The sequence below is a fragment of the Alexandromys fortis genome, unplaced genomic scaffold (assembly GCF_014885135.2).
Source record: "Alexandromys fortis isolate MF-2015 unplaced genomic scaffold, M_Fortis_MF-2015_v1.1 scaffold_63, whole genome shotgun sequence".
Lineage (NCBI taxonomy): Eukaryota > Metazoa > Chordata > Mammalia > Rodentia > Cricetidae > Alexandromys > Alexandromys fortis.
The window spans coordinates 5801886-5822491 of NW_026067953.1; the positions used below are offsets into that span (position 1 = coordinate 5801886).

A 20606-nucleotide genomic window follows, 5' to 3' on the forward strand; every position below is an offset into this window, starting at 1 on the left:
CAGGGTCCCAAGTTTGCAGTCATTGTCCTGGGACTTTCAAGTTCCACATTGCGCTTACTTCTCTGCTAAATCCCTTCCCATCTGTCTGTTTAATTGGCCCTCCATACCCCTAGATTCTGCAGCCACAGACTTGGCCAACCATCGATTAAAAATATTCCAAAGCAAATAGTTGTATTGGATGTATTCTCCTTGTCATTGTTCCCTAATAATATACTATTACATGTATTTACATAGTATCTATATATCAAGTATTATAAACAATCTAAAGGTGAGTTAAAGTTCTTAAGAGAACTATGTTATAAGCCAATACTGTGCCGTTTATATAAGGGACTTGGGTGCTGAGACTGGAACCCTGACTAGGGACAGCAATGGAATAAAGAAACGACAGACACAGGGACACACAGACAGAAAAGCTGTGGTCAGGTGGGGTTGTGCACTTTGGCAGAGCTGCTCCTAATCGCACAAGCGATGGGAAACCTCAGTGTGTTTATCATGCACAGCACAGAGGGAGGGGTTAGCTAGTCTCAGTAGGAGGTCTCTGTGGGTGAGCAGTCTCAGGCCTGAACATCTGGAGGAGGAAGCTGCACTTGCTAGTCTTTGTGCACACTGTCTAATCCTCTGGACACTTGCACTTGGACCAGAAGGCTTTGGCCAGTTTCCCGTGGGTCCAAGGCCTTGGTCTCTATCATGGCTGTCTCCATGTCAACAACACACATTCAGTCAGTACTTCACCTTCTCGGAGTGTCCTCTACTCCTTGCACCCAAGCATGTTTAGACTTGGGTGTCTGCAGAAAGCCCTAGGACCATTCCCCCATGTATCGAGGAAACTACTGTATCTGCACCCCATTGGTTCTGTCTATGTGGAGAACCCAAGCAGAGGCTCCAGCAAAGAAGAGCAGAAATTGCTAATATGTCCTTCACCTCTTTGACACTGATAAGCCATCCTCAGGAGTAGGCATTTTTATCGTCATCCCAGTTTACAGATGACGAGGTGAAGGCACAGGGAGGTTCAAGTCCATGTCCAAGGCCAGTCTCTACATGGCAACAGAGGCAAGATGTGGGTCCATGCTTTTCAGCCTGTCAGTCTCCTGCCTCACTTATCAGACACTCCCTTTCCTTTTCCCTCTCTCCAGCTGGGTCCTCCAAGCTCTGGCTATCATTGCATCTCAAGGGCATCTTTGCAATGGGGTGCTTGGTCTCCAAACCATTGCTATACTTACTCCCACTCCATCCCGCGTGTATGTTTTGATTCTGGGTGTGATGGCTAAGCCAGAGTCTATTCTATATATAAATAGATGGGCCCGATCCACTCACTGGGATTCAGGCAGGGAGAAACTTCACGCAATCAGACACTCCCATCAGTACTATTGCAAAATAATGTGTGCTCATTTTGATGATTTTTGATGTGTTGCAAGAATCTGAACTACCATCTGGATCATCAAGAATATTTAAAATATAATCTGGAAGAATGTGTATGATGAGCCCATTTTGGTATACTCTGACAATCGCGTGTTAGTGTCTATTGTGATAACCCATTTAGCCAAAATATTAAGTGAATCTGACCTTATCCTGCCATACATATGCTGGTTCTATTCACTTATCTACTGTCTGTCTGCCTGTCTGCATATGTTCATGAGTATGCATGAACATGGAAGCCAGAGGTTGTTGTTATATATCTTCCTCTGTTACTCTCCAACTATTTCTTTGAGAAAGAGTCTGTCACTGAATCTGGAGCTCACTGACTTGGCAAGAGTAGCTAGTTAGTAAAATCCAGAGACTCACTTATCCCGCCTGCCCAGTGCTCGAATTATGATGCACGCCACTGCATCTGTTAGATCCTAGGGAGCAAAGTCAGGCTCTCATGCTTGAGCAGCAAAAACTTTACCAATCGAACGCTCTCCCCAGCCCCGTGTTCTGGCCTTTTCTAGAACATTACAGGTACCTCATCTTTGGAGTCAAGCTCACTATAACGAAGGAGAATCTGTTGGTGTTCATTTCTATGAAGGTCCAAACGTGAGTGGTCATGGGTGGCCTATCCTAGCAAAACTTGCTCCTGAGGTTTGGTTCCATGCCCAGGCCTGAGATGGACTGGACAAGAAGAGAAGTGATCACAGCCAGAACAGATATGACCATGGCTCAGGGTGACAGCGGCATGAAAGCTGGGCTGGGTGGGGTTCCATCACCCTAACGTGGTTTGGCCCTGGAGACTGGCATGCCCTCCAGGCTGATACCTTTTAAGAAGGAGGTGGAAGAGCAGGGATTATTTGTTTATTCTCTGTCCTTGATGGGGAAGAAAGTGTGAGTGAATCTTTCCAAAAGGAAGCATGTGCGATCTGAGTTAAGTCTTGACCTGGAAACTGTGGCCAGCAGCAGGCCAGGCGCTGGGCCAGAGAGTCGGGGACATCAAAGAATGATGGGTCCAGTCCTGCTTTTGAGTGGTTGCCAGACATTTTTAATGTTTGTTGTTCTTGGCTCCCAGCAACTAGAAAAGCATGCCTCCCACACTGGTAGGGAAAATGCAATACTCAATGACTTCAGGCTTTTGCCCTCTAGGGATTTGGTACCAGCTAGGGACACTGTGGGGGATTAAAGGGTTTGCTTCTCTGGAGGGGCTGGAGAGCCAGCAAGTGAGACAAGAGTGGGTGGGTAGCAGGTTGCAAGAAGGAGAAGATAATTTCCTTCTACATCTGTCTCCTTCCTTTCCATGTCTGTCTTTTGCTTGCCGTGGGCTGGGAGATGAGGACGGAGCAAGGTCTTGGTCAGGGGCTCTCCCTATCTGAAATGCTATCACATCACGCATGGAAGACAAACACACTGAGCAGATCCTACAATGAAGGCTTTGTGACACAGAGCAGACACAGAGCAGGGGAGCTGTTCCTATTGGACAGTGGGGGTCACTGGTCCCACACTCAGTAAGTGTCGGGTTCTCTAGGGCCCCCATGCAGCAGAGCCATGGTCTTCCTACCGAATGGGCACGATTCTCCTCTCTTCCCCAGAGCCTGCTGCTGCCAGGACTGTGAACACAGCCAGTTTGGTCCAACATTCATTCACTTCCGTGCTGTCTGTTATTGCTAACTGGCACCCACTTTTCTAAACGTGGCACAGCATGGGTGTGATTACATATGAAATGTTTCCAAGGTCACCATGGTTCCAGGGTGAGGACTGTGTGACATCTCAGGCAGTTGTCCAGGGCACCTACCCTCAGCAGAGCTGACTCAGGCTGGGGCATAGCTCAGTGATGAGCTCCTGTCTGGCGTGTATGTGTAAAAGGCCCTGGGTCCCATCCCCAAGACCACAGAAACAAACAAAGAAACACAACACACATGCACACATACATGCAAAGCCTGGCTCTTAGAACTCATCCCCTCCTAGAATTTCACTTATACTGGATTATTAAACCTTTACAAATGGCCTGTGAAGAATGCTAATCTCATCCTGCTTTATAGATGGCAAAACTAAGATGTGCGAAGGTGAATTTTTTAAGGTTAAAATTATGTTCCAAACTGCCCAGGTTGAAATTATCCATCTTCCTGATGATATCTGGGTGTCCTTGGGGGTAAGGAACAGGACTGAGAAATGAATCCAGACAGCCACCCAGACTCCAGGGAATCTGCGGGGGTGGGGTTGATGCTGAGGGACATGCCCTGCTTTTAAGGAGGTAACAAAGAATGCAAAGATATATTGTCCAGGAAGCATACTCCAGGCTCCAGTCCAGCGCGACATAAGAATACCCAACTTAGAAAGAGAAATGGCCTTTCTTGGGGCAAAAGCAGAAGGGAAACATATTCTAAGTTTATTACCCAGCACTTAAATACCTAGACATTGACAGAAATAGGCAGCGCTTCAAATAAACCCACCTGCTTCAGGTGGCCTCAAGCTGAGCCCACTTCTGCAGGGTTGAATGTGGCTTTCCGCTGCACCCCTCCCAAACCCTTCCTTTTGCCGTTCTTTGAAAAGAGAAAAGAAAAGAAAACCAAACCCTCATCTGGAAGACTCAAAAGCACAAAGAGAAAAGTGATTTCTCATGAGCAGTGGGACCTAGGTAGTCCCAGCATCTAGGATGTGTTATTCTCATAGGCTGGGAGCTGACAATAGTTTGTGAATAACTGGCATGGGCAGTCAAAGCCAAAGGGAAACAGAAAAGGCTTTACTAAGGAGCCTTGAGTGGCTGGGAATGTGGTTCAGTGGGTAGAGAGCTTGCCTCCCCAGAGCTGTATAAAAACTGGGTGCAGTGAGGCAAGCCTGTAATCCCAGCACTCAGTGTGTGGAGACAGGAGGGTTAGAAATTCAAGGTCATTCCATCCTTAGCTACAAGCCAAATGACAGTCTATACTACAGGAGACCCTATCTCAAAAAGAAAAACACTTTTCGTTTAATTGGGAACAGATATTAAAATTCTTGTAATTAGAAATTTAAGACCATCCTTCATCTATGTGCTACCAACAGTTGGTTATAAAACGAACGAAATATTCCTTTGCTATCATATTCCCAAAATAATGAGAAGCAAAAACTCAAGGAGATATTTGCATGCCCACATCCACAGAAGTAAGCTCTCCAAAAAACCAAAAGGAGCAAAGAGACCATGATGGAGCAGGGAACCCGAGTGTCCATTGGTGAACAAGTAGAGAAGCAGAGGGCCAAACACACAGGGCAGACTCTCACTCAGCCAGAACGCGAAGTGGGCTTCTGAGACTTCCTGCGACAGGCTAAACCATGGAAGCAGAGTGCTCGGGGAGAGCAGTTGGACACAAAGGATGGAAGTTGCATAACTCCACTTAGGTGGGTTCCTAGAGCAGGCAGAGTCGTGAGGACAGATCACGGCTACTAGACAAGCCATTCATGGGTACAAGGTTGTGTTTGGATTGATGGACAGGTTCCAAAGACACACAGTGGCTACGGTTCATAGCACTGTGAACTGTTAAACCTTAATACAGTAAAATTCCTGGTATGTATGTTTTACCATGAAGAGAAAAAGAAAACAATAATTAAATAGCCAAGCAAAAGACCTATGTATAGGCAGGGAAGAGCACTCCCACCATCCAGAGCATCTTCAGAAGGAATCAGTGTGACAAGATCTGGAAAGAACCCATAGGAAGAAATTACAAAATTCCACTAAGGCTCCCAAAGAGTTCTAAAAGTGGAGAGAAAGCAGGAGACACTACGTTCCTGGTGGAAAAACTCAAATTTGGTAAGGATGTCATTTCTCCACAAATGCATCTCTAAATATAAGGCAACCCCAGTCAAAACCCAGATACCGTTTTGGCACTAAACCAAACGACTCTACAGCCTAGCATAAATACTAAGCACGAAATAAGCAAGAACAGCTCTGTAAAGAAAATGGGCAAAGGAAAGGGAAGAGGGGAGACGGAGGAGAAGCAGGGAAGGAGGTAGAGGAGAGGGTCTCACTGGCATTAAAAAAATAACTGTTCATTCTTGGGGTACCAACCCCAGACTAAAGCGTAAAACAAAATATAGAATCCAGAAACAAACTTTTAAAAATCGCTTTTAATAAAAAGCTACATCTCAAGAGATTAGCCAAAGAATGGAATTTATTTTTTAAAAGAATGGTGCTGAGGGACCTACATTTGTGTCAAAAATTGTGCAGAACAAAGTCCTACTATGAACATATGAATGACACCAAGGGCGGAATAATGCCAGTGTTCCAGTGGTGAGATTACACTATCATTTTGCAAAAAAAAAAAAATTATCATTGGAGGAAACTGGGTAAAAGGGAAACAATGCCTTCCCATGTTACTTCATACACATACGTGTCCATCTGCAATTATCTCAAATAAAAGCTTTAATTAAAATGGTACAAACTATTTTAAAACATTAGACTGCTGAAATTTTAAATTAACATCTTTATTATTTTTTAAGATTTTCTAAATTTTATTTTCTGTAACTGAATGTCTTGCCTGTACATGTGTCTATCATATGAGCTCTGTGCCTACAGAGGCCAAAAGAGAGCATCAGATCCCCAGGAACTGGAGTTTCAGGTTGCTGTGAGCAGACATGGGGTTCTGGAACTTGAACCTGGGTCCTCTACAAGAGCATCTAGTGCTCTTAACCGCTGAGCCATCTCTTCAGTCCAATATTATTTTTTTAACTTGAAAATTATTTTATAATTTTTATTTATTTTTTTATTGAAAAAATTTCCGCGTCCTCCCAGCCTCCCATTTCCCTCCCCCTCCCCCCACATCTCTTCCACTCCCTCTCCAGTCTGAAGAGTAGTCAAGGTTCCCTGCCCTGTGGGCAGTCCAAGGTCCTCCCCCCTCCATCCAGGTCTAGGAAGGTGAGCATCCAAACAAGCTAGGCTCCCACAAAGCCAGTACATGCAGTAGGATCAAAACCCAGTGCCATTGTCCTTGGCTTCTCAGCAGCCCTCATTGTCGGCCGTGTTCAGAGAGTCCGGTTTTATCCCATGCTTTTTCAGTCCCAGTCCAGCTGGCCTTGGTGAGCTCCCATTAGATCAGCCCCCACTGTCTCAGTGGGTGGGTGCACCCCTCACGGTCCTGACTTCCTTGCTCATGTTCTTCCTCCTTCTGCTCCTCATTTGGACCTTGGGACCAATATTATATTTTTAAAATACTAGAACCCTAAGTATATTCCCAGGGCAAGGAAGGATTTTTCATGACCTCCAAGTCAAAAGCTATAATGGAACAAATTGATTCTTTTGTGTGGAAATCAAACTTCTGTCTAACTACAAAACATTTATGTGAGAATAAAAGGCAAACACACATAGGAAAAAATATTTGCAATACATATAAAAGTCAGAATTTAAGTTGAAAGGGATGGGAAGGCAGGGTAGACCTGGGAGGAGTGGGGGTGGATATGATCCAAATACATTATATGCTTGTCTGAAATTCTCAAAGAATAAATAAAATGTCATATTCTTAAAAGAAGAGCTTAAACCTTCTTAACATATGAAGAAGGGTTCCTATAAATCAATAAAAAGGATAAATGTTTTCATAGGAAATGGACTAAAGATGAAAACATACAACTCACAAAAGAAGAAACAAAACATGAAGGAAAATATAGGGAATGGAGTGGGAAATGCAGAGGCAGAAAAGGCGAAATCCAGAGGTCGGTCCAGTCGTGCACAGCAAGTGCCCGCATCTTCACTGGCGAGGCAAGATTTGGCCTTAGATAGCGAATGCGTATTGAATAGGTACGTGGAGATAAAGAATACAGGCGACCTGCCGAGCTGAAGATACAGTCGAGATGCAGTTAGGAGAAAAGTGGGGGTAGAGAGTGGTTTTTATGGGGAAGAGGGCACGTTAGGTGAAGTTATGTGGTAGAGCCTATTCTGCCAGCAGAATTAGAAATGATGTCATCGGAAGAACATGCCTCTGTGTCGGTTACAGAGAGCCTCCACGGCAGTGCACTCAGATGATGCTCTCAGCCATTGTCTTCTGGATCCTTTGTCTGCATCTGCGGCTGGTACCGCCGCCGCCCCCAGCATTTTATCCCTTCCATTCCTTGGTGGATGACAATGTGCCATCTCTCCTCCCCAGAGGGTTCACATTTGGACTTCTGAAGTCACTCACTTGAAACCCTGGCATTTATGTTACCAGCTCGGAGTTCACAGAAGTGGCTGAAGTCATTGTTTGTTCCCTGCGTATTAAAATAAATCCTAACAGATACCTCTTTTGTGCTGGCTCTCTCTCTCCCCGCACCCTTTTCTTTTTTCTCTTTGTAAGTAACTAACACGCCACGGCATTATCATACTTTCGAACATCCCCTCTGGCAGCTAAGTTATGTAGGCTGATCCCAATTGTACCACAAACACCATAATACTTTTTTAAAAGGTTTCTCGTGGGCTGGCAGTAGACACCAAGCCTGATGACCTGACTGAGATCCCTGGAGCCTCCATGGCCGAAGGAGAGAAACAACTCCAGAGAGTTGTTCTCTGATCTACCTATCTACACTGTGGTGCCTGTGAACCACAAAATAAATAAGTGTGTTTTTTTTTTAATTAAAATAGTTTCTCTTGTGGCTTTGGGCAAAGGAAAGCTATAACTACTTTCTGAAACTAATATTACCAAAATTAAACATTATAAAGAGAAAGCCTGAACACAGCTCCCTGGAAGACCAGTTTAGTACAGCGCAGTGATTTATTCTGCTACCTCTAAAAGAAATGAGGAGTCTTGTGTACCGCAAAAGGCTCCTTCGAAGAAGTGGAGGGAAGAAATGGAGAGAAAGGTATAAAAGGGGGAATGAGAAAATGAGGAAAGGTGAGGGGAAAAGGAAGAGATTTTTTTCTGACAAGAACTTTGGTTCAAGAGCTACCGTCATAGTGAATGTGAGTCTGCCTCACATTCCGAGACCATATAGTACACTTGCTCATAGAATGGCAACAGGAAATTTCATGTTTGAAGGAAATAAGGAAGACTGTGTGTCTTGATTAGGGTTTCTATTGCTGTGGGGAGACACCGTGACCACAGCAACTGTTTTAAAGGAAGACATTTAATTGAGTGGCTTACAGTTCAGAGGTTCAGTCCATTATCATCCTGGTGGAATAGGGAGGGATGCAGACAGACATGGGGCTGGAGGAGGAGCTAAGAATCCCACATCTTTGATCCACAGGCAACAGGAAGTGAACTGAGACCCTGGGTGTGACTTGAGCATTTATGAGACCTCAGATCCTGCCTCCACAGTGACACACTTCTTCCAACAAGGAAGCCATACCTCCCTCTGAGCTCATGGGGGCCAATTACATTCTAACTACCACAATGTGGAAAAGCATTTGAACGGCAGTGTAATGATAACTCATTTGTTTCAAATCCTTTAAAAAAAAAAAAAAACACTTTATCTGGGTGTGAAGGCACACAGCTATAATTTCAGCACTGGGGAGGCAAAAGGGAAAGCAGAAAATTTCTGTGAGTTCAAGGCCAACCAGGTCTACCTAGTGAGTTCCAGGCTAGCCAAGACTATAAAGTAAGACCTTGTCCCACAAGTTAAAAAAAAAAAAAAAGAAAATACTTCTTCTGAATAATTTACAAAATAAGAACATCACACACTGACTTCTCTAAAGAGGCCTCAAATCATATGCCCACTCCAAACTCCATCCAGATATGTCCAACCTATGGCCCTAGGGTCACACATGTCCTGGAATATCTATTAAGGTGGCACAACACATCCATATATGATGACATCCTGTCAAAATGTCGAACCCCTGCTTATACCATCTCTGTGAACTTCTCTGCAGTCAAAATGTCCTCAATGATGGTTTTCCATTTCTTCTGCTTGAATTTGATTAGACTAACTCATTTGCATGTCTGCACTATTTCAACAGTTCATTGAAACCCCCCAGGAATTTAACATCCCCCTGGTTCTGGGCACACTCTAAAAACTGTGTCCTCCTGAAAACCAAGGACCACCAGGCTGTGGATGCACCAACCAGTGCCCTGGGGTTCCTGGTAGGCAATGCCATGCCTGCTAGGCTCAGAGTATCCACCCACAGTGAAGCCCGCAATGATGGCATGAGCCAGTGTGTGCCCAGCAGCAGAGTCTGTGGCCACACTGCTGCAGTAGCTGCCAGCTGAGTTTTAGGCCCATCCTCTGGGGGTTGAGATACTGCTGGAGACTAAGCTTCCATGAAGGTCCTGGCTAGCAAAAGAGGTCACGCAGGAACTGCGGACTCAGGTTCCTCATGAAGTCCTGCATGCATGCATGCCTGTTCCATAAGTGCAAAATTCTCTACCTCACATCCCTATGGTGTCACTCAGCATCCCTAATCCACCCTTGCTCTTGTTACAAGATGGCACATGGAGGCTGAACCACGAAGGGCAGAGAGCTTCATGGTTCCGTAGATTCTGTAGCATTGGCTTTGGCTTTCAAGCTAGGTTTCTGAGGACATGAGGGTACCCTGAAGATATTTAAGAGGCTGCTAGATAGGAAAGATGGGGTTCTGAGCAGGGTGGGGTAAGGACCATCCTGGATCCAGAAGCAGAGATCAGTTTTGCGGGTACCAAGGACCAGTCTAGGGGACCCTTCCATGATGACACTGTGCAGAAGAAAATTCAAAATGGCGGACAGCGCTCCAGAGGCTTTACCCAGGAGCCCAGAGAACAACACTGTCTTCTTTCAATAAAGAATTGATAACTCCTCAAGACACCTTGGCCAGATCATCTCCCTGGAGTTGAGGAAGAGGCAGCCTCCCTCATGTGCCAGGCACTGTGGTAACATTCTATTTAATTGAACCAATTCTTCCAAGTCTGGGGGAGGGCAATTTAGTTCAGGAGAGAACATAATTATATCTACTTGCTTTTAAGAAGTACTTTCAAGATTTAAAAGTTAGGAAGTGCTAGAATCAGGATGCTGCCTTGAGATAAGTAGATCACATGGTCCTCCCCCCACCGCACCCCCCCCCCCCCCGCTTTAGATGAGGATGAAGTCAGAAATAATGACGGAATATATTGCCGCCAGAGCCGATTTCAGCTGTCATCCCAGCAAATGTTTGCGAGGAGGAAGACGGTCTGCAAAAGCGTGAAACACATAGCCAGAATCCCCTGTCTCTTGTGTCTCAAGGAAATGAAATTTTAAATTCCTCCTTGGGAGTTGGTGTGTTCTGGTTCCCAGGAGGCCAGTTTTTGTAACTTGAGTACAAAAATGACTGTAATCCATAGTAAGGCAACTGATTTAGAGAACCCCAATTTGTCACATCCCAGTTATCAGCTTTTATACTTAAATAGCAATAATTTAAGCCTTACTTGTAAAGTATTTGCCGCTAAAGTCTTTAGTCCTTAAATCAAGAAGTTATCTGGGAAATGGCTTACTCTATTAAAAGAATTCCCAGTCCTTTGTCAAAGGTGGCTTGCCATTATTAAAATAAAGAGGAGTTATAACCTTAAGAATATCAAATTCCAAAAATACCTTTAACCTTAGGAAGGACATGTAACATCTCCATCCGCAGTGCTTACTGTGGGGCGTTAGTGCTTGAGGGATGAGGGAGACACTGCTTCCCTCTGGCTCGCTGAGGACCCTGGAGAGCACGTTCAATCGGTCTGCAATGCCTTTTTTCACTTGAGAGGTGTCATGGATGGAGTTGGTCTTCAGGTGGAAAGGTGATCTGCCTGGCGGGCGTGGTGAGACCCCGACAGATGCCCAGGGCTCATCTTCCTGTACTGAAAAAATCAACAGAATGAGCCAGATCCATGCCTCAGCATCCAAACCGTGGAACATTTGAACTCAACAGGTCTTAGAGTTCACCTAGGTCCCCCACCCTCATTTTATCGACGGGAAGACCAGAACAAGATTTGTGCCGTGATGTACGTAGGTTACGGATGGTTGGGACGGGAGTGCAGAGCAACACCAAACTAGTGCGGGTGGCCCTGAGCGGGTTGTAGGACTCAGCCTGTCAGGGTCCTTCACTGTGATGGGCAAGGAGTTCTCATGTGAAACCCGGTCACCACCCCTGAAGACAGTGTCTGACTCCAGCTAAGGGCTCTGCCTATGTAATCTGTCATCGTAGCGCCTCCTCCTCCTCGTGACGCTGTTTTACCCCTAAGAGCTGAAACGACAGTCAAGGGGCCTTCCTCTCAGCGACTAGGAGAGGGTCAGTACTTCTGAACCAACAAAACAGAGGAGGAAAATCTTTGAGTCGGCCCCTCTTCTCTGCTACACAGAGTAGCTGCAACTGCGATGATCAACTTCAGCTATGGGATTCCGAGTGCCCCGTGGCCAAATCAACCAGCTTTTCTATTTGGGAAGGGAAAAGTCTCAGTAATTCTTCAGCCCCAAGGCTGTCCTTATCGTCTAAGTGAGGAACTGGACTCGGGCCCAAATGTAGGGAGAGTCAAGGACCTGCATTAAAACAAGTCACCTTTAACCTAGAGTACAGCCCACAAGCAGACACCCATTCGGAAACCCCCTTTAGACCAGTGTCCACCTCAGTCTGTGGATCTGTATCTCTCTCTTCGTCCTTGCCATCTCCTATAAGCTACAACATGGAAACGGATCTGCACCTAAAGACAGGGTGGTCTACATGGCTGTATCCCCAGTGGTTTGTGTGTTAAGGCTTGGTCCCTAGTACTGCGGAGATTTGTAGTGGGAAGCCATAGGATGTGTTGCCCTGCATAAAAAATTAATTTACTTCTCATGAGACTCTAGTTAGTTCTCATGAGAGAATTACTATTTAAGGAAAAAAAAAAAAAAAAAAAAAAAAAGATCACAGAGATTTTCCCAGCAGTCAGGAGGCAGAGGAAGGCAGGGTGGTCTACATGGCTGTATCCCCAGTGGTTTGTGTGTTAAGGCTTGGTCCCTAGTACTGCGGAGATTTGTAGTGGGAAGCCATAGGATGTGTTGCCCTGCATAAAAAATTAATTTACTTCTCATGAGACTCTAGTTAGTTCTCATGAGAGAATTACTATTTAAGGAAAAAAAAAAAAAAAAAAAAAAACAAGATCACAGTCTTAATCCCAGCAGTCAGGAGGCAGAGGCAGGCAGATCTCTGAGTTCGAGGCTACCCTGGTCTACAAAGTAAGTTCTAGGACAACCAAGGCTACACTGAGAAACTCTTATCTCAAACAAAAAAAGCAAGATGGCCACCATCCTCACTTCTTTTTCCTGTCTTGCCACACGATCGCTCCCTCTCTCTTACCCTTGCTCCCTCAATAATCACATCTGCCATGACATGCTGCAGAGCAGAAGAGCCCTCAGCAAAGTTGTCCAAAGTAGTCAGGGTTCTCCAGAGAGACGCACTGACAGATTAAATATATCTTGCAATGTGTTATTAGATTGGCTTACAGGATACCGCCTGGGTCGTTCAACACTGGCCGTTTCCATGCTGAAGAGACGAGAACACGCAGAGCTGGTTACCTCAGAAGTCCCACTCTGGTACTAAATGCCCAGAAGATTCAGTGTTTTCACACTGGACTGGTAAGAAGTCTAGTGTCAGCAAAGGGTGGTAACAGCACCAGTAGCGGGGGGCGGGGAGACACAGACCACCCGCAAGGAGTGACAGCAAGAGAGAGCTCTCTGGGAAGGCCCTGGGACATACTTATTCCATGCAAACCCGTGACGCCGTGTGAGGAGCCAGCCAAGCATGGTGAGGGCCTTGGTGGCGAGGCAGGTAGCCTTGTCCTCTGCCAAGAAGACCCCTGAGGGCTCTTATTCACGGTGCGCGTCACTCTTTTGTTTGAACATTTATGGACATTTATTATTTCGGGTCAGTGTAAACATTGACAAACTTCCTTCCAGATAATTAAATAGTCTACAACTCAGGCCAGTAGGTGAAACCTGGACAGGGCAGCGTGACCCCTGAATTTAGGGTTTCTCACAGGAGCACGGGCAACTTCTCAGTGGCTATACCAGTAAAGAAAACGTCTCTTCTTCCCCGGCAACCATTAATTGTATTTATTTAGGGAGGGATGGGGCCTCGTGAGCCTTTCCCCACTGTGACAGAATGTTAACGGGCCTAGCCTTGTGTGGCCCTTGCACTGAGAACCAGGGAAGCTAAGAGTTCAAGAACATAATGACCACATCTTGCTGAGTGCGTGGTGTGTGCGTGTGTGTGTGTGTGTGTGTGTGTGTGAGTGAGTGTGTGTGTGTACGAATCAACCTTGGGTGTTGTTCCTTGGGGTTATCCACTATTGGTTTTTGAACAGGGTCTCTAATGGACCTGGAAATCACCAGGTAGACCAGCTGGCCCAACAAGGATGCCTCAGGGATCCCCCTGTGTCCTCTTCCCCGGTGCTGGGATTACAGTCACATGCCACACCCGGGTCTTTAATACACGGGTTCTGGGGTTGAGCTCAGATCTTACACTTTACCCTCAGCGCTATTTCCCAAGCCTTCAGTGCTCAGCTGTCCACGGTGCCGCCTCTCTTACCATTTTCTGTTACTTTGACTAATTGAAGCAATGGCTGTGATCTAGTAAGCCCAGCAGGTGACCAAAAGTCATAACGATTTCTTCCTTAATTAAGAACTCTTCTAAAACCAAATCAACAGATGGAATCCAGAAACATTCAATTCTTGGAACAAGTCCCCGAGTCGCTAAAAGCCTTGTTCATTGGGGAAGAGTCAGTCCCCCCAGCTTCTCAGTGCCATGCACTGTACCCAAAGGTGCCGGGGTCACACTGCCTGGAGTGAGGCTTCAGACCCCCTGTGGTGAGAGAACTCTGCTTGCATTTACTCCTTGACCCATCATGGTTTCTCTTATGAATAGCTCATCTGTCCTAGCCTTGATGTGGGCTCTCTGAGGTCAAGGGTCACCATTTTCCCTAGATCAACTGTGCCTGCTTGCAGGAGACCAGCACATGGAGCTTGGTGACAGCTTACTTCCCCAGAGAAGGAGAGGTGGAGTGGATCCGTGGACCTTGTCCAAGATGCCGCTGCTTCCTCTCAGCCACCTGTGTGCAATTCCGCCCTAGTTGCTTATGGCCTTGGAGTCTCAGGAGGTGCTCCTGTGGCCAGGCTGGGGAAGGTAACTGAGGACTCCATTGATGTGGCTATGGGAAGACCATCACCCAGGCTGGGTGAAGACAGTCCACTCTGGTGTAAGCAACCCCTCACTCTGTGTGCTTTAGGTAAGCCCAGTCAACTTTCTGATTCCCCGGGGTGAAGTTCAGTGGGATCATAATCTGGTTTGTCATTGGGACCTTGTAAGCAGGATCATATTTTGAGATGTCTCTTGACCTCATAAGCAAGGAATAGACATTGTTTATTTCTCATAAGGAACTCACAAGGAGCTGGTCTGAGTCATCTTAGATGGCTGTCTTAATTCATTCTGGGTGCTGTAACAAATGCCCTGGGCTGGCTTCTAAACAGAGAAATAGATTGCTCACAGTTCTGAAAGTTCAAAGTCAAGTCTCTCATAGAATCTTTGCTGTGTTCTCACATGGCAGGAAGGATGACGTTCTCTGGGCTGTCTTTTGTTGTAGTTGCTGTTGTCTAGGCCTGGCTGCCTTTGAACTCCTGTGTGATCTAAGATATTTGATCCTCCTGGCTCCATCTCCTACATGCTGGATTGCAGGAACCTGTTACCATGCCTAGCTTATCAGACAAGCACCCTACCAACTAAGTCACATCTCCAGCCCCCAAGGTATCATTTTCAAGGACTCGGATGCCCTCCCAGAAGGTCCTACCCCCATAGACTAATTACCTCACAAAGGTTCATCTTCAAAAACCATCACTTTGTGGGTGAAATTCAGCATGGGAATTTGGGGTGATAAACCACTCCTGTCATGGCAGGGACTTGAACACACACTGCATGGGTTCAGTCATCTGCTTTCTGTCCTCCACAGGGAGCAGTCACACGCTCTCCTGGTTCAGGGACTCCACTGAGGCCATCAGAGTAGCACCAAGTTCCTCCGACCATGAGGAGCTAATTTCCTGACACACTGGTGACTCCGTGGTGTTCTTTTGCACTGAATAGAACACAACATTGTTTGAAACCTACTTGTTAAACTCAGTGTGCTTAACTCATCAAACTCAGTATGAGAGCCAAGGACTCTCTACAGCTCTAACCACCTCATCTGAACTTGGGATACAAATGAATATTTTAACCAGAAAGAAAACAAGACATTTCTTTCCATGATGGAGATACATAAGCTCCTCCACTGCAAGGTGACTGAAGGAGGCTTAGGTTTTTAAAGCAAGGAGAGATGATATTCTGATTTTTTTTCTCCTCCATTAAGGGTCCTAGCCCTCAAAATCTCCATTCCATTGTTCCCTGCCCCTCATTCCTTCCTTACCCTTATCCCATCTATTCCACTATATCCTATTTTTCTAGAAGCAAAACTCAATGTTTTCTTTCATTATCTTGACTTGAAGCCTTCAGTTTCCCAATTAGACATAGCTGAGAACCATGCATGCTGAGAACTGTGACTTTAGTTGGATAATTGAGTAGTTATGAATGCATAGATCAGGTGCCTGGGAAAAGTGGTCCCCTTGACTTCATTGCCGTGAGCTCATAACACCCGAAACCCACACATCCAAAGATCTCATCTAACCATTTCCCAGGGGAACCTATGACAGGCAGCCACTGGTTGACCCATAGCAACAAGAAAAGTGACTGGCTTTTGGGATTTACAAGCAAAGGACGATGGCTTTCTCATTGTGATGGACACAATGAGAGAGCTGAACTTGAAAATGAAGGAAAATGTATGAGGACCAGAGTTTAGATCCTCAGAGTTCATGAAAAGGTCAGGTAGGCATGGCAACTGCCTGTATCCCAGCACTCAGGAGGGGAGACTGGGCATCCCCAGGGCAAGCTGACCGGCTAACCTGGCAGCAATCAGTGAGCTCCAGTTTCCGTCGAAGACCCTGCCTTAATAAGTCAAGTGGGATGCAGTTTAGGAAGATACCCAACATCAACTTCTGGTCCCCAAATGCATATGAACACACATGCAAGTGCACGCGTGCGCGCACACACACACACACACACACTTATTACATACATGCACATACAAACAAGAGGAAGGAGAAAAGGAACGGCCATCACTATTCGTATGTACCATCTGCCTGTACAATGCCTCCTTGGTTTCAAGGACCTTCTGTATAATCTTCCTAGAACCCTAAGTCTTAGGTGGGTACTCCTTGCAGCAGCTGCTACAGAGCTAACCTTGTACCACTTCCAAACCCCTTACTTAACACACACTATACCAATTGTCTTGCAGAACCAGAGATCCAGGGAGACAAGAGCTCTGGTTTTTTCTCAGTTCTGTTAGTAAAATGTATGAATTTTTTGAGTCTGCATAAGCCTTTATTTTTGTAGGAGTCTTTGTATCTCTGAGCAAGGTCAGTTGATTGTGGCTGCTCACGTTCCTTCGTGTACAAGGGACATTCAACAAAAGGAGGGCAGGAGGCTGAAACCTAGTCATATCCTCCTCTCTAACCCTTTCTTTCCTGGCAGGATCCACTCAGCGAAGAGGAGCCTTTTCCTGCCTTGCACAATAGCACCATATGGGCCTGTATCGGGCAGCTCTAGGCCGAACAACAACCTTCCAGTGGAGATGGGGGTTCTCTGCTTTCCGAGAAAGGCTGGGGCTAAGGGATTTTAAAACACTGTTTTTTCCAGCCCTTCAGCAGCCTGCAAACCCATACACCATCCCCACTCTCAGCCAAGCTCTCGCTCACTCTTGTCTCCTCTGCTTTTTGTCTTCGTCAGGGTTTGGGATGACAACACCAGCCACAATAGGAGGGAAGATCTTTCTGATCTTCTACGGTCTCATTGGATGTGCAAGCACCATCCTCTTCTTCAACCTCTTCCTAGAGCGGCTGATCACAGTCATCGCCTACGTCATGAGATCCTGTCACCAGCAGCAGCTGCGGAGACGTGGAGTAGTGACCCAGGACAACATGAAGGCCCCTGAGAAGCGTGAAGCTGACAGCCTGGCCGGCTGGAAGCCCTCTGTGTACTATGTCATGCTGATCCTATGTTTGGCATCCGTGGCCATCTCTTGTGGCGCCTCGGCTCTGTATGCCATCATGGAAGGCTGGAGCTACTTTGACTCTCTCTACTTCTGTTTTGTCGCTTTCAGTACTATTGGCTTTGGGGACCTGGTCAGCAGCCAAAATGCTCAGTATGAGAGCCAAGGGCTCTACCGCTTCGCCAACTTCTTCTTCATCCTCATGGGTGTCTGCTGTATCTACTCCCTCTTTAATGTCATCTCCATCCTGATCAAACAGACTGTGAACTGGATCCTGAGGAAACTGGATAGTGGGTACTTCCCACAGTGTCAGAGAGGACTCCTACGGTCCAGGAGGAATATGGTGATGCCCGGCAACATCCGGAACAGGTGCAACATCTCCATAGAGACAGATGGGATGATGGAGAGTGACACGGATGGGCGGCGTCTCTCAGGGGAGATGATCTCCATGAAGGACACCAACAAGGTCTCACTGGCTATCCTGCAGAAGCAGTTGTCCGAGATGGCCAATGGTGGACCCCACCCGTCCAATTCATCCTCCAGGGACGATGAGTTCTCAGGGGGTGTGGGAGCCTTTGCAGTAATGAATAACAGGTTGGCAGAGACAAGCGGAGATAGGTAGGAACCAGGAGTAGCTACTAGATGAAGAGACCCAGGGGCAGGAGGAGGACAAGACACTGTCATGCCCCTAGTGAGCTCAGCTGTGTCCCTGGCTGTTGCTATCCACTTCTCAAGTCCAGCTTTTGAAATCTGATCTTGGCCTCAGGCAACAGCAACCTCTCAAGGTTAGGAACTGGAGCCTCCTTGCCTGCCTCTTATTTTACTCTTGAATTCCAAGTTATATATTGCTGAGGTCCTCACCATCCCCCAGAGTTTTAATTGTCTGCGGGAGACGGGTTTCCCTCCAGCTTTAATTTCCCCATGATGGGCCGTCACTTGGGAAGCAAAGCCCTGAAGGGCCTAAATTCTAGCATGGAACTGTAAATGGCCGAGTTCACCACTTCACCAGCCCCAGTCTGGGCCTCCCAAGCATATTTGTTGTTGGTTCCATAGATGGGGAAAGCATCCAATCTTCTCTTTACACCCGCTTCTCGGTTTGGGAGTCTTTGGTTTATTGTTTTCTTTGGTTTGTTTTTGTTTCCTGTTTGGCTAATGTATCTTTGGGATCTTATGCGATAAGACAATTAATTCATCTTCGAGACATTAAGGCGCAGCGGGGTAACAGCAGTGAGTCAAGGGAGGAGAGCAGCTCCCTGTGTAACTAGAGCCCAGAGCTTAGTTAACGTGTCCTCTTTGAATGGCTACACAGACTGTCATCTCACCAGGGCTTGGAGCCTGTTGTAGAGGCAACTGACTATTTATTAGAACTGAAAATTTAATAAATTCTCATTTTGTTAACTAAGAGGCCATGGGTAATCGTTGTGGACAGTGGAAATACGAGCCTCATCTTGGAGTCTGGGCTGGAGCAGCAACAACCTAGGTCACATAATGAAGTGTGACTTTCTTGTCTCACACATTGCAGGGCTGGCTTCTGGGGCTGTACCAAGGCCAGTGAGGCGAACTTCTCAGGCCATGAGAGTATCCCTCCTGGGAATGGAGGTTGCTGACCTTCATAAATGCAAGAGAGAACCTGTAAAGAGCTTCAGGGGTCATTTTTTTTTTTTTTTGCAAGGTTAGAGTGGGTACACATAACTCTTTTGGAAGCAATTAGGTGGACCAGTAAAGACAGTTGAAAACCGGACTGTCTAGGGAAGGGCGAGCCGAGCCTGGGAGCTGAGCGGACCCCTGGGCACCATCTTGTTCCACCCCCTTGACTTTACAGAGGAAGCAGTAGATAACTCAGGGAATGGCTCCTCATCTGAGCCTCAGGCCTAACTGCTGCAGTTGGGAGGAGGACTCGGAGCTCCTGGTGATGAAAGTGGGTCCCTCGGCCCCTCTTCCTCCCGACTTTGAATTGTTTTCCTGACTACAGAGAGGCCTTTTCTCTTTCTTCCTGCTTGTATCTGTATCGCCCTTTAATATCCTGGGAGGTAGCTGTCACCAGAAGGCAAGCTGCACCTGAGCTCTTTCCACCAGCCACTGGGTGCTGCTTCTTAGCAGTTTATTGGTGTCCGTATTTGTGGTACAAGAGCAAGCATAGAGCAGGTCTTTGCTTCTCTGTGTTGATCCCTAGAAACCATGGCAGTGTACCAGGAGGCCCACTGTAACCACATCTCATCTTCTAGGAGGGTCCACTTTGAAAGAGGATGCTTACAGTAATGTTCTATCACAACCCATGGATTCCCGTAAGTGGGCTCCAACATCGGCTTAAGCTTTTCAGCTGTGTTTGCTTATTCCTTGAGACGGGTTCTTGCTATGTGGTCCCAGCTGGCCGTGAACTAATGATCTTCCTGTTGCAGCCTCTCAGATGCCAGGATTACAGGTGTGAGCCGCCATGCCCAGGTCAGATAAAGCTTATGAGAATTGAACTTGGGCTTCCTAAAATTCCTCTCTGAGTGTCAGAGAATGAGCTTGTGTTTTTTGTTTGTTTGTTTGTTTGTTTTTGTTTTTTTTTGGGGGGGGGTCTGGGCTGAGGGTTCCCTCATGGGAATATTGGAAAAATTAGTGTTAGAAAAACAGTGGAGGGGAGGGGAGGGGAGGGGAGGGGAGGGGAGAGGAGAGGAGAGGAGAGGAGAGGAGAGGAGAGGAGAGAAGAGAAGAGAAGAGAAGAGAAGAGAAGAGAAGAGAAGAGAAGAGAAGAGAAGAGAAGAGAAGAGAAGAGAAGAGAAGAGAAGAGAAGAGAAGAGAAGAGAAGAGAAGAGAAGAGAATTTTAGCCAGTAATCATGGGAGAGAGTCCCAGGAGGCAGGGACACAGAAGAAGGAAGCAAGCTTGTGGACAGTACCTTTCCCAGGTGACAACAGCCATGGTTTTCTTTACAGTTTTCTCCTCTGGTCACCTCTGTTCCCACCCAGCATGCCTTCCGCTCTCCTTGGCCATTTTCTCGACACTTCCCTCAGGCTGTTACCCTGTGATCTCAGGGAGTTAGGCCGCCCTAGAAGCCTTTGGCCAAGAGAAAAAGCGCTATTCCCAGAAGGCATTGCAAGTGGCCTAGGATCCTGTGTCAGGGGTTTAGGGTCTCCCCACCGTGATGATCTCAGGCTTTGTCTAGAGGGTCCTGGGTTCTCTGTGGCCCAGGAATGTGACCCGGCAGCCCTGCCTGTGTCTCTTGTGAGCGTCATTCCACGTGGCTTGC

At 46.6% G+C, this 20606-nt stretch overlaps 1 protein-coding gene across 1 annotated transcript in view; it reads left to right on the forward strand.

Moving 5' to 3' along the window:
* Nucleotides 1-19831, forward strand: part of Kcnk13 (potassium two pore domain channel subfamily K member 13) — a 93933-nt gene extending 74102 nt beyond the window's left edge. Inside the window, exon 2 of the mRNA XM_050151513.1 lies at nt 17111-19831. Coding sequence (XP_050007470.1) covers nt 17111-17994 — 884 coding nt within the window. The 3' untranslated portion in view covers nt 17995-19831. The remainder of the gene's footprint in view (nt 1-17110) is intronic.
* Nucleotides 19832-20606: the final 775 nt, after the last annotated feature.